The sequence below is a fragment of the Trypanosoma brucei genome, chromosome 9 (genome assembly GCF_000002445.2).
Source record: "Trypanosoma brucei brucei TREU927 chromosome 9, whole genome shotgun sequence".
In the NCBI taxonomy this organism is placed as follows: Eukaryota; Euglenozoa; class Kinetoplastea; order Trypanosomatida; family Trypanosomatidae; genus Trypanosoma; species Trypanosoma brucei.
This window is the reverse complement of record NC_007282.1, coordinates 2,099,821-2,111,801: the sequence shown is the minus strand read 5'-3', so window position 1 is coordinate 2,111,801 and position 11,981 is coordinate 2,099,821. Positions and strand designations below refer to the sequence as shown.

General features: G+C 46.6%; 5 protein-coding genes across 5 annotated transcripts, besides 1 other annotated feature; all 5 read left to right on the top strand.

Annotated features, from left to right (window-relative positions):
* Positions 1-639: 639 nt before the first annotated feature.
* Positions 640-4,632, top strand: Tb09.211.4430 (helicase, putative; the record flags this gene model as incomplete). The annotated part of the gene is made up of 1 exon (XM_822489.1): positions 640-4,632. One exon carries the CDS (start codon positions 640-642, stop codon positions 4,630-4,632), a length of 3,993 nt encoding a protein of 1,330 aa, XP_827582.1.
* Positions 4,633-5,507: 875 nt separating this feature from the next.
* Positions 5,508-5,825, top strand: Tb09.211.4420 (hypothetical protein, unlikely; the record flags this gene model as incomplete). The annotated part of the gene is made up of 1 exon (XM_822488.1): positions 5,508-5,825. The coding sequence occupies one exon, from the start codon at positions 5,508-5,510 to the stop codon at positions 5,823-5,825; it is 318 nt and encodes a 105-aa protein (XP_827581.1).
* Positions 5,727-5,789: a sequence feature (A-rich).
* Positions 5,826-6,431: 606 nt separating the features above from the next.
* On the top strand, positions 6,432-6,803 carry Tb09.211.4410 (hypothetical protein, unlikely; the record flags this gene model as incomplete). Its single annotated transcript, XM_822487.1, has 1 exon — positions 6,432-6,803. One exon carries the CDS (start codon positions 6,432-6,434, stop codon positions 6,801-6,803), a length of 372 nt encoding a protein of 123 aa, XP_827580.1.
* A 213-nt stretch (positions 6,804-7,016) lies between these two features.
* Tb09.211.4400 (hypothetical protein, conserved) lies at positions 7,017-8,285 on the top strand (the record flags this gene model as incomplete). Its single annotated transcript, XM_822486.1, has 1 exon — positions 7,017-8,285. The coding sequence occupies one exon, from the start codon at positions 7,017-7,019 to the stop codon at positions 8,283-8,285; it is 1,269 nt and encodes a 422-aa protein (XP_827579.1).
* Positions 8,286-8,884: 599 nt separating this feature from the next.
* On the top strand, positions 8,885-11,539 carry Tb09.211.4390 (hypothetical protein, conserved; the record flags this gene model as incomplete). The annotated part of the gene is made up of 1 exon (XM_822485.1): positions 8,885-11,539. The coding sequence occupies one exon, from the start codon at positions 8,885-8,887 to the stop codon at positions 11,537-11,539; it is 2,655 nt and encodes an 884-aa protein (XP_827578.1).
* Between the last annotated feature and the right edge of the window lie 442 nt (positions 11,540-11,981).

The following is an 11,981-nucleotide window of genomic DNA, read 5'->3' as shown; positions in this document are numbered from 1 at the left end:
GTTTCTTACTCTGTACTCCTTCATTTCTTTTTCTCTTTTCCATACTTTACTTCTGGTAATCTAAATTGCACTCATTGCTTCCCCCCCTTTGTCGTCTTTTTTACCTCTTTTCCTTTTTGTTATTTCGATTCGTTCAAACATATGAAAAGTAACCGAAAACGAAATAAAACCTTATTCATTTAGGGTAAACGGAAGCGTCGCACAGAAAACGTAATTTATACATATACGTAGTAATAAGACAAAGTTTTATTCCTTATTTGATAAGGAGAGCACACAAGAAGGAAAAAGTGGAGTTAAAAAAAAAAAATAGGGGTTACGTAGAAAAAGAGCAGAAGGAATCAAAACAAAGTGGATAAAGGGACAGGATTGCTTTGTTTCTTTTTAAAGGAGGGGGAACCAAGGTGTGGAAGACAAGCAGTGATAACCGCGGGGGAAATAACGGAAGAAAGCAATTGTGCAATACAAAGGTGTGGGGGAGAAGAGCTCATTTGATACAAGTGTGCCTCCGGTTTGCTTGGGAAGGGTTTGCAGTGTAGCTGCTTACTGTGCTTTAGCGTCGTAACTGCATTCCTTACTATCCATTTAAAAGGGAGCAACACCAAAATCACCAACAAGGCAAGCATTTCCGACCCCGCTGAAATGCGGAAAGACGAATACCGGAATCGGCAACAAGGTTCTTTCCCCCTCAGTAACCCGTACTCTCGACAAGGCAGGGGCATGTCAGGTAACCAACACGTCTCCCTCACCGTCCGAAAAGATAATTATACCGACGACAGTGACATCTGCGGTGGTGCGTACTCCTCCACTGTGGGAGACAACAGGAGGCTTCAGCACCACAGGAGCGACGTGGATCCATACTTGCACCATGATACTCAACACACTCGTGATAAGAGGGGCTGGTGTGATGAGCAACGCAGCACCAAGTCGCGCCCGTGTGACTACCCTCAGATGGTTAAAAGTTCAGAGGGAGCCATAAGGAGGTCATCGTCACAACAGCGCTGGATAACTCAGCAACAACGGTGCGATGATTCCGTGCGTGAGGTTCACCGGTGGGATAAGGAAACACGACCAAGCGACGAATGGAATCAGCAACGGCGACACTCAGAGGATGCTCTTGGATCACCGCCTTACCCCAGGTCGCACGGACACCCCCACGGAATGAATGCGGGGCGACAGCCTCCTCACTCGCATTTATTTCCTATCCCGAGCTACGACCGGAGAGCACCCCGCGGCGCACCGCCTGGATACTCAGGTGAAGAGCATCGAAATAGTTCAGAGGGTCACGGACAATTCGCTGATTCGTCTAGTCATCTGATGAATGCACAACGGAGCATAGCTTGCGAACATGATACACAACAGCAGCCGCAACCAGAGAAAGATGTACGGTTGCACATCACTAGGGGTTACAACAGCGAGTTTGACGTGTTGCAACACTTACTCCATCTTCAGCCTAAGGGGGAAACCAACACAGCTCATCCCCGACCTCTCCCTAATTACAGGGACGCAGAGGGGGCTGGTCACCATGAGCCACAGTCGCGGTGCCCAAAGCATCAGCAAGAGGCTTGGGGCGAGTCGCAGCGAATGGAAGGAAGGAACTGGGACACAGATCAGGATAGGGATGCTGCCATGATGGATCGCGACCCAAGAAGGGGAATGGATAGGGATGCTGCCATGGTGGATCGCATGATTGACGGTGGTGCAGTCGGGGCGGGGAGAATGATCGACCGTCGTGGAGGCAACAGGCGGGGCGGCCGACCTTCTGGCTCTAACGTAATGCCTCCGTCGTCTTTGCCACCAGACAAGGAGGCACTTGAAAAATTTAAGCGACTTTACGCACTGCAAGAAGACCAAAATGAAACTGCAGATCACTTGCGCAAACAGGCGTCGAGCACCACTGGTGTTGTCGGAACCCTTGATGTTAGCCAGGTCCTCGACTTAGTTGCCGCTCACGATGTGACGATCGTAGTAACAGACACGGGTACCGGGAAAAGCACACTTATCCCTAAGGCTATACTGGACGACGACCCAGGAGCGAAAATTGTAAACACGCAGCCGCGGCGCACACCCGCAATTAAACTGGCGGAGCGCGTTTCCGTTTTTTACGGCGAGAAAGTGGGAAGCCGCGTGGGGTATTGGGTTCGCGGGGAACATGCGGGTGAAGTGGGGCAAACTCCGATTATGTACGTGACAAATTACACCCTCTTTCTCTATCTGTTACACACCACACCGGACTGTATTGGGATGACGCACGTCATATTTGATGAGTTCCACGAGCGATCGGTGGAGGTGGAGGTGTCACTGTTGCTGATGAAGTTAGTTATGAAGCGCAATCCTGGGCGGATAAAGCTTATACTCTGCAGTGCAACTGCAGAGGCGTCTAAATGGGCGGGTTTCTTTGACGGTTTAACGGTTGGGGAGTATTCCAAGGCCAATGCTATGTACCCCGTGCACGACTACTACCTTGAAGATGTCAGCAGACTAATTGGCGTCGCTTGCGTTGCACCCGATATTGAGAGTAGTGGAATCATGAGCTCAATTCAGTTACATACTATAATTTTTTATATGAAAAAGTTACTCGAGTTCCTAGCCACCGCTGCTAAACCTGGGGACAGCATACTTATGTTTGTTCCTGGACGCACGGTCGTCGAACAACTCACGTTGTGGATACGGGACAACTTGGGTGAAGAACTTGATGCCATTCCATGGTATCGTGACATTGAACTCTCGTACGTGCAGGAGGCCATACAGCGGAAATCGGGGACGAAAAAGAAGGTATATGTAGCTACTGATATTGCTGAAGTGTCCATTACACTTCCAGATGTTGTTTTTGTCATCGATTCCGGCACAGTGAAGCGTCCATACATCACTGAGTCGAACCCCAACTCTGTTGCATTTCCACCACTTGAGCTTATGTGGGAGAGCGCTGTAAATCTCAAACAGCGGCGCGGACGCGCTGGGCGCGTCCAGCAAGGTTTCTTCTTCACGATGGTCTTGAAAGAACAAGTACCTCAGCTACCGCCATGTGACTGTCGTTTAAGCAATGCTGTTATACATGAGATTGTGCTTCACTGTCTGTATTTAACCAGTGCGCCTTATATTCTCTTCTCTATGTGTCCAGAGAAACCTCGTAACGTGAGCGTGCAGTTGAGTTTGAACACTTTGTGTGATGGCGGTTATATTGTTCCCGAGGAGGACCACACCTCTTTGATTGAGCGTATCGATAACCCTGAGCACCTCAGCATCAAGAAGGTGTGGAGTGAACTTGTAAGTGAGGCATATGAATCTCGGTCGGAGACAAAACAAGGTGGTCTGGAAGGTGTAGATAGTAGGCAACTGGCAACAAAACCGCCGGCAAACCTACGGTATCACGTCGCACTACGAGGTCTGATTGTGGGTCGCCTTCCTTTCGCTGTGAATGCGGGCGCCGTTGTGTTCCATGGCCTTCTTACTGGTCTTACTACACTTTCCATAGTGGCAGCATCATGCATTGCGTGCAACTCGCCGTTTTACGTCCCATACGACGTGACGGACAGAGTAGAACGACTTAAAGTCAAAAATTGTGTGCAAGAGACGATGCTTCAGTTCAAGGGCAGGTTGCGTAATGATGTGGTGTCATCGGTTGGTGCCGTACTTGAGTACATGCAAATGCAGCAGGAAGGGCTATCTGAAGAAGGACAGAATACATGGTGCGAGAAACGCTATCTAAGCCGCATGCGTATTGTCGATATCCTGCTGTTGGTACAGCAGGCAAAGGATCAGCTTGGCGCTTTAATCCCATTTGAGGACATCGATGATGTTGGCGATCTCCGTCGACAATATGACACACATGCCCAGATGCTCTCCATCTTGTGTTCCGCAGCATTTATGCAGCGTGGCATTTTTGTTTTGCATGATGCTGAAACTGCGCAGAAGAAGCGGTTTGCCGGGAGCGGTGTGTTCGTGAACATCAACTGCTCTCGCGATATGTCGGTGCCTACAGCATGCCCGTGGACGCGCAACACAGTGTGCGTCCCCTATACTCTCCACACAGCTTACGATCGCCTCGTTGGTTCTTTTAGCTCCCAACTCTCTCAAGAGGTGTACAACGTAATGCTTCTGGTGTTTAGCAGTACTATTCTCTTCGAGGAGATCGTTGACGAAGCGGCCCCAGTGACGTTTGAGGTATGGCAGTGCGGTAGCCGTGTTTTCATTACTTGTGATTGCCAAACGGCTTTGCAGCTGCTTCAGCTGCGACGCTTAATGTGCGCGCGGTTGTGCATACTTCACATGCTCTTGCAGCGCGAGGCCAGTATCACGGACGTTGAAACAATGTCAGATCTCCTGATTGCGAATGGAAGCAACTTTGGCATTCCATGCAACATGGAAGCCAGGCCCGATCTCATTCCCGCGATGATCACATCTAACGTAATACGTATCATTGAAGGTATTGAGGAAGCAGCAACGAAGGTTCGAGTAGGAGGGAATGAAGGGTCTGCAGTGCCGCATTGCAAACCCCGTGAGCCACCACCGGGTTTTAACCCCACGAGGCAGTCCGCGCTGGTGTTCTCTTCCAACGGTTGCGCTCCTTATCATCGTCCAGAGCCCATCCCTGAACCAGTTGGGGTGATGCAGCACCCAAGGAGCTACAAATAGAGAGAAATGTGTTGGGTGAATGTGGGGAACATTTTTCTTTTTATTGGAATGAAACAAAAGAACGCTCATCCTCTATTAAAGGACCTCCTCCACAAAAAACGAGGGGAGCGAGGGGAAAGCAAATAAGGAAGGAAGGCGAAAATGAACGTGAACATGCTAATAGAAGGAAATAACGAAAACTTTCCAGTAACTAAAAATGAAAAGATAGAGATTTTCACCCTTCTTGTTGTTGTTATTTTCAGTGGTGTTGCCATTACTACAGTCGCCGTAGGTTTCTTCAAATAAGTGTGGGAAAAGATCTATATATATATATTTCTGTGCGTGCCGACTACTCCTTTTTTTTTTTCCACGCCAATACTCCTCGAGCCTGTCCAATTTATAAAACGGTAGCAGGAAAGGAAAAAAGGATAGGGACGGTATGAGTGTACGGAAGTGAAGATAGTTTAAGACAGCTAAATCAATGAATGGGTGAAAAAAAAAGGGCGGAAATGGTGAGTGCCAGGTGAGTTGGGCTAAGTCAGGGGACAACCATATCAGCAGCTGAAACAGCTAAGTAAATTAATATGATTATACTTATTATGAAGAGATAATACCACCCAAGGGGAAAATGTTGGATGGATGGGAGAGTGTGCGGTTAAAGCACTTTTGAGTAATAACGGTAGAATAAAAGGTGAGAGAGGAGGCGCAACAAATACGGGTAATTAATGGCTTAAATAGCGTGAGAAGGATCACAGTTTCTTGATAATAGCAATGACTGTTGTTCCAGTCACTTTTACTTTTGTTATGATTATTGCTGTCATTGTTATTCACTCCATTCTTTTTCCTTCGTTTTGTTTCAAATATACCAGTATTTGCTTCTCTTTTGCCACGTCCACATGAGTTTGTTGTTGCGGAGTTTTGGAACTCATATACACTTATACATATTTATTGTGAAATGTTTGGAGGAAATAGGGATAGTTTATCCTTCCGTTTCTCTGTTCGATCTTATTTTTATGTTGTTTTGTTGCCAACGATGCTGCTTCCACGCACCTTTCTTTTTTATTGGTTGCTGCATTTGGAAAATGCAGACAGATGAGGGGGGCCCTATGCTGCAATTTTTTTCTTTTTGTGTTTCTTCCGTTTATCACATTACTTTTTTTTTTTCGTTTTTATTTTTTAGCGCACCGTCGTGGCAAGTTTTCGAGGTTTTCTAAAAAGGAGATTTAATTACCGGTGATTTGTGTTAGCCGATGCATGTGGCATTATATTCAGTGAGTGTTGCATTGCACCGGTAAATCAAAGGACCTCGGTAGATCATCTCAGCTTCTTACTTTGCTTCGACACCTGTCGCTTTGGTTTCTTTTTGTTTTTTGTTTTTTTCCTTCCCTTTATTTCTTGTTGTCGTCCTTGTCGTCATTGTCAGAGGTAAACAGGTAAGTAAATAAATATAGATGTACAAATTATGTATGGATTTGCGTCTCTGTGTGCCCCTTATCTGTCTTGCTTTTCCCTGTCTCTACTTTTTCCATCTGAGTTTTTATTTCATGGGCTGCTGAGAGGTGAGGCACGTGATATGGTGTTGACTGCCACTCGAATGATCCCAATCACATGCTTCACTTAATGTTGTAAATACCAAATTATCAGCATACCTTTTTTTCCTGGTTTCGGTGTGTCGTTGTGTTGGTGGTGTCGTTTCCCCCCCCCTCTCTCTCTCTCCTCTTCTCTACCTTATTTCCTACTTACCCTTCCTCCCCTAATTCTTCCTTGTAACAATTATTGATGCCGAGTCTAAGCATGTCGTATTAATTGAATGAGCAAATATGTTATTATCTATCGATATGCCTATCTATATATGGATAGATCCCTTTATTTATTTGCTAAAAGTTAGTAATGCTCGCTTCTTCACTAATTGGGAAGCTATCGGCTGCAAAAAACAAAAAACAACTCCCATTGTAACATGGTCTTGTGTTGCTTTCTGTTGCACCTCAATTCTTCTCTTTATGCTACCTGACAATGTTGTGTTTTCTCCCTTTGTCACATCTTTTATCCTGTCTTTCGCTTTCTTACGCTTCTTTTTTATTCATTTCTTTTTATTTGTTGTATTGCCATTACGCATTTTGAAAAAAAGACAAGGAAAAGAAGGAGGGAGAGAATACACATTGTTTGTGTGGAGCGTATTATTCGCTGGGTGACAATTCAGTGTTTTGCGTGCTTCGCTCACTCTCTCCACCTTTGATTTGTTTTTCCAATATTTGTTTGTGTCACCGACTCTGTTATTCGCATACATATATATATTCCGTGGCAGGTTCAGCAGTGTGTTCTGCAAGGCTGGAAGAGAGGAAACACACGGTAAGAAGCAGCAGCGAGACAGTATCGTGTAAGTGTAAGCAGTAGTTGTATCAGTCATGACCAAACATGGTGGCAGCGGAGGTGGAGAGTTTGGCACTCCCACGAAGTTAGGCGTGCAGTACTCTAGTGAGGAGGAACGCAGCATTTACCAAAGAGTGGCTTCGCTCAATGGTTACACATTTGAGGTACCGCCTGTGAATCGTTTCCACAGTAAAGCAGCGGAGTCAAAATTTGTGCAACTCACCGGTTCTCTTCATCCACGGTTTGAGGCGGAACGGTTCGACAACCTCCGGGAGCGGCTGCAGGTGGCGGATAAGAAAGGAAAGGACAGTAGCTTGCAAGCCATCGCTGTACTTTATGCGGAGTTCCTTGGGAACAGCTTCATGAAGGCGAATAATTTGGATTATGCGGAGTTGGAGCGCTGTTTCTATCCTTCGTACCTTCCCTCATACACTTCGGCACTGCGGGCGGTAGGATTGAGAAAGCCGCTATTTTGGAAGCAAGGGATGTTTGTACGCTTAGAGGATATTTCGCGACTTCCACTCTCTAATTGCAACGCTAATAAGGAGACAGCACTCACATTTGAGGAGTGGTATTGCCTTTTCTGGAACTACTACTCCCCCTTCAGCACATTGGCTTACCTTATGATGGTGACAGCACAATCGACGCTGCTTAACAGAGAACTAATCGACAGCACGGCAGAGTACATCGCGTACCGCCATGGGTTAATTGAAGATCCGAAAGCAAGGAAAGCCCCCATTCTTTTTTTGGGTTCTCGCACGGGGAAATTTGGTGCCATGCTGAACAAAACTGGGAAAATCCCCGTCCCAATTATTCATGTCCATGAGAAACCAAACATGAACCCATACCTTCTTGTTATTCCACAGCACAAGCAAGAGGAGTTCAAACCACACCCTATCATCAAAATGAAAGACCAGGTGGCTTTGGAGAAGTATGAACCCTCAATTGTATTGTTCTCGGATATGATTATGAATATGGACATCACCGCGATTATTCGTCGCACGGGCTCAGTCCGAGAGTGTATTTACTTTGGAACCCCTGACAGTTACATTGAGGGGAATCCATGGGACACGTGGGGATGCTTCAAGTATCGTCCTAGAGATGCCGACATTGTTCCGCCGTACATACGGGATAATTGGGCGAAAATGTATCTACCGCATCTTTCGCGCTGGATGATTTACAAAACGGACAGCGAAATGCAGATGGGCAACGGAGCCGTTGTCACTTGGATGCGACGACCGCTCCAGCCTTCCTTCAAGCAACGGTTGTTGTGGCGCCTAGCGCGGTTCAAACCCTTCTATTAAACACAACAGCTACACACAAGGCTTGTGGTGGCGCATGAAGAACAAATCAGTGGAGTTGTAAACAGGAACCACCTGGTGTTTTCTCGAAATATCGGACGCTTTCTTCTTTCCCTGTTGGCTGTTGTTGGCCAAAAGCTCCCTTTTTACTTTTATTTTTTTTCAATGTTGTTTATCGTCTCTGACTGGTTAGTGTATGGATATGCGCACGTGTGTGGAAGCTGCTAGTGTGTACACTACATTCTACATGATGTTGTTCCTACACATGACTCAGCCACTTCGTTGAAAACTATTTTTTTAAAAAAAAACACAGCCATGTAACTGTCTCTTTTTTTTTTTTTACACATGAACGTAACAATAAATTTGAATTGAGGAGGAAGCCAGGTAAATACATGAGTAAATATATCTGTACATACACATATGAATGGGCTGGCGTCGCGAGGCTTGGTATTTGCAAAGTTTGTGCCGTGCTTCTCATCATATTTCCCCCCTCGGATTCTTATTCTCTTCCTACCCCACTGTGAACTTTCATTAGTGTTCCCTTCCACATACGAGTGTCGTCTCCCGCTACTGACGTAAGAGGAACTTCAGAAATTTTGAACATGACTGAAGAGAAGCAGCAGAAGCCATTGTATGCTCAACGGCTTTGTGGTATGGTTGCTTTGACCACATTGAGGGCGGGGGATGACTTGCTAGCGGCTGCTGCCAAGGGTAAAATCAGGGAAGATGTTTTAAATGCACGTGCCACACGACTGCTTGGGTTCATGCAGCCACAGAGTGAACTCTCATCCACCGAAGAGGTGCTTCTGAGGGCTTTTCAACAAGAGTTTGACATATCCCAGCCGGGGGTACGACACACTCTTCTGTGTTCTTTTCCTCCAGGTGATGAAAGCGGAGGGTTTTGCCATTGTGCTCGCCTTTACCGCCCCATGTTCAACTACACTAAGTGTGAGACCGCCGATTATGGTTACTATCTCATTGATCTTAGCGTCGTGTATAAGGATCCCACCACCTTGTTGGACGAACTACAGAAGCGATGGATAGCATTGACAAAGGGACTGTCGTCCGAGGAACCTGAACTTGTTTTAAACATCCCTGAGGTTATTCTTGTTGTTTTGCATCCGTCTGAAGCGGCACCGAGAACTACACTGGGGAGTATGCTACCGTCTCTTGTGAGGCTTGTGTCGGACCATACAGGCAAGGAGAAGGAAGAAGAGAATGCGGGAAGGTGGGAGGTACGAATGTCCGGTTTCCCACCACGACACAAATTGAATCTTCCGTTGCGGCAGCTTAAGCAGCTTTGTACCGTTTCCATCGAAACGAGGTCGGAAAACTACACAAACGGATGCAACTGGATCATTAGCAGCCGGCGAAAGTCTGCCATCAAGTCCAGTTCCTGCAATGTGCACCTTGTATCCAGCGACTTTCTAAAACATTCATTGTTCTTTATGGAATGGTGCGTCCCAGAGGATTTTCACTTGATCCCTCGCTGGCCCGCTTTGAGAGGGGAAGGGCCCACAAGCGATGTGCTAGCCAGGTTGCTTTTGGATGTAACAAAGCAAGAAGCGGGCACTACGATCCCTCCGGAAAAAGTTCCTCAAGGTCGGCCTCGTCTCAACATCGACGTCACGGGTAAACGATTCAAAGAGTTGGAGGGAATTTCAAGGAACATAGTCCCTTGGGTGCATGTTTTGTGTCCGCAGTGCGTAAAAGGCGGTGATGGGACAAATTCCCTGTCAACTACTATACACTCGCACCCGGATAATAGTTCCGAGTACAGCTGCGGAGAGGTCGTACGGATTCCATGCGCTTTGTCTTCCGAAGCGTACAATTACTATGAGCATCGAGTGAAAACGATTAACGGCATAAAGCAGGATATTGACGTGCGCTTCGTAGAGAGCGTGTATACTGCCGTTTCTACCGTACCACAACAACATCTAGCAGTGGATAGCTTACTCGGTCAACTCGAAATGACAGAAGAGATGTTTCATAATCTCTCTCTCCTGCAAGGTTACGGGGCCTCCGTACTTCCACTTTCAACCGGTGTCGCAGCTTCCACTTCCGTTGTAGCTGCGACATGCGCGGTTCACGCTGGTAAAACCGCTACCAACAGGAGAGTGACATGGTTGCTGCACAAATGGGAGGCACAACACCGTGGTCTTCCCGAAAGAAGAAAACACACCTCTGCACCGCCACGTTCAGCTAATGAAAGCCACATACCCGAGGGCATCGGATCTTTGTTGGAGGTGCTGAGAGAACAGTTCCTCACGGTCACGGGAAGTGCTTCACCACATCGTGGCCCCTTTTTTCTTTCAAGGGATGGGGAAAAGATGCTGGAAACCCCATTTATCACTGGGGAGAATGTGGAGGAGATTAATGAAAGAGTGGTGGAACTAGCCGACGTGGCGGAGGTAAAGTGCATGTTTGATGTTACAACGAACTCCGAGACAGACGCAGAAGTAAACGAGGAAAATATTATGGTTTCATTGCCATCCGGACTGCTTAAAGACACACTAAAGTCATCTATCGTCTCCTTTGCACCGTGCTCTCCGATCTTAGGCGCGGTTGTTAACTCCAACACCGGCGACGGTGCCGATTCATGTGTTTGCGAGGATGATGATCTGATTGTGTTCGAAGGTGCCTCGGGTTGCACATGCACACCTGAGTCCTTATTGGAACTTTTAGGTGCTGTCCTCAATGACTATCTGAAACTATTTGAAGGAAGCGAAAGGGTCGGATGTGAATCGTTTTGTCGTCGCCGCATGGCTCAGCGGGAGTCGGTCACCACAAATGGTTTTTGGGGCGCAATCATGGAGGAGTTACGACATGCTTTAGTAGTCGTTAGGGATAACGGTGTGAATGATTTCAATGGGGCGGATGGTGTGGCTGCACATTTTCTCCCTAAAGCAGCGGAGTGTACTCTTCAAACCCTCCGAAAGCATCTGAGAGATGCCGCGTGCGCGGAGGCTCCGGCCACCGAGGGACGGGGAAAACTGTGGCTAAAACATATTGCCTTTTTGTTGGCGCATGCCTCTTTCTCCAACGCTGCTGCGGGATCTGCTCATGTGTTGAATCATCGCAGCAAGTTGAATGATTTCTCTTCTAAGGTGCTTGATGAAGAGCGTTTCAGACGTTTCGTTCGTGGGCTGGAAGGACATTTGTTTTTTCTTGATTCAGCGTTATTGGCTGTCGACACAGCGGTGCTCAAGCGGTGGAAACTTGCAGACGAGGAACTGGGTAGACGGCATCCCAATTAGGAGGGCGTATGCATGAATCGGTTCTGCACGGCTGCAGGAGCGGTAATGATAGCAACATATCCTTTTCAACAGAAAGTAAGGTGTAATTATTACATCACACACAGACACACGTATGTATATACGTAACTATTTATTTTGTTTTCTTGTGGCGTGCGTACGCGTATACATACATTTATGGTTTGGTGTTCGTTCTTTATTTTTATTTTTTTGCTGCATTATTATATATATTTTCAAAGCAGTCGTTTAAAAGTTGTTCCGTTATTTTTTTTAAAAGCTCTTTTCTCTAATTGAAGGCTGAGGGGAGTTCACGCGTTGAAACGCTTGTTCCTTTTCATTGTTTTAACATGACTGTTTGATATCATTTGCTTTTTAAACTTGTCTAGACAGATTTTAGGTTGGTTGAATGCTTTTGTACCCCTTCATGTCGACAAGAATGAACAGT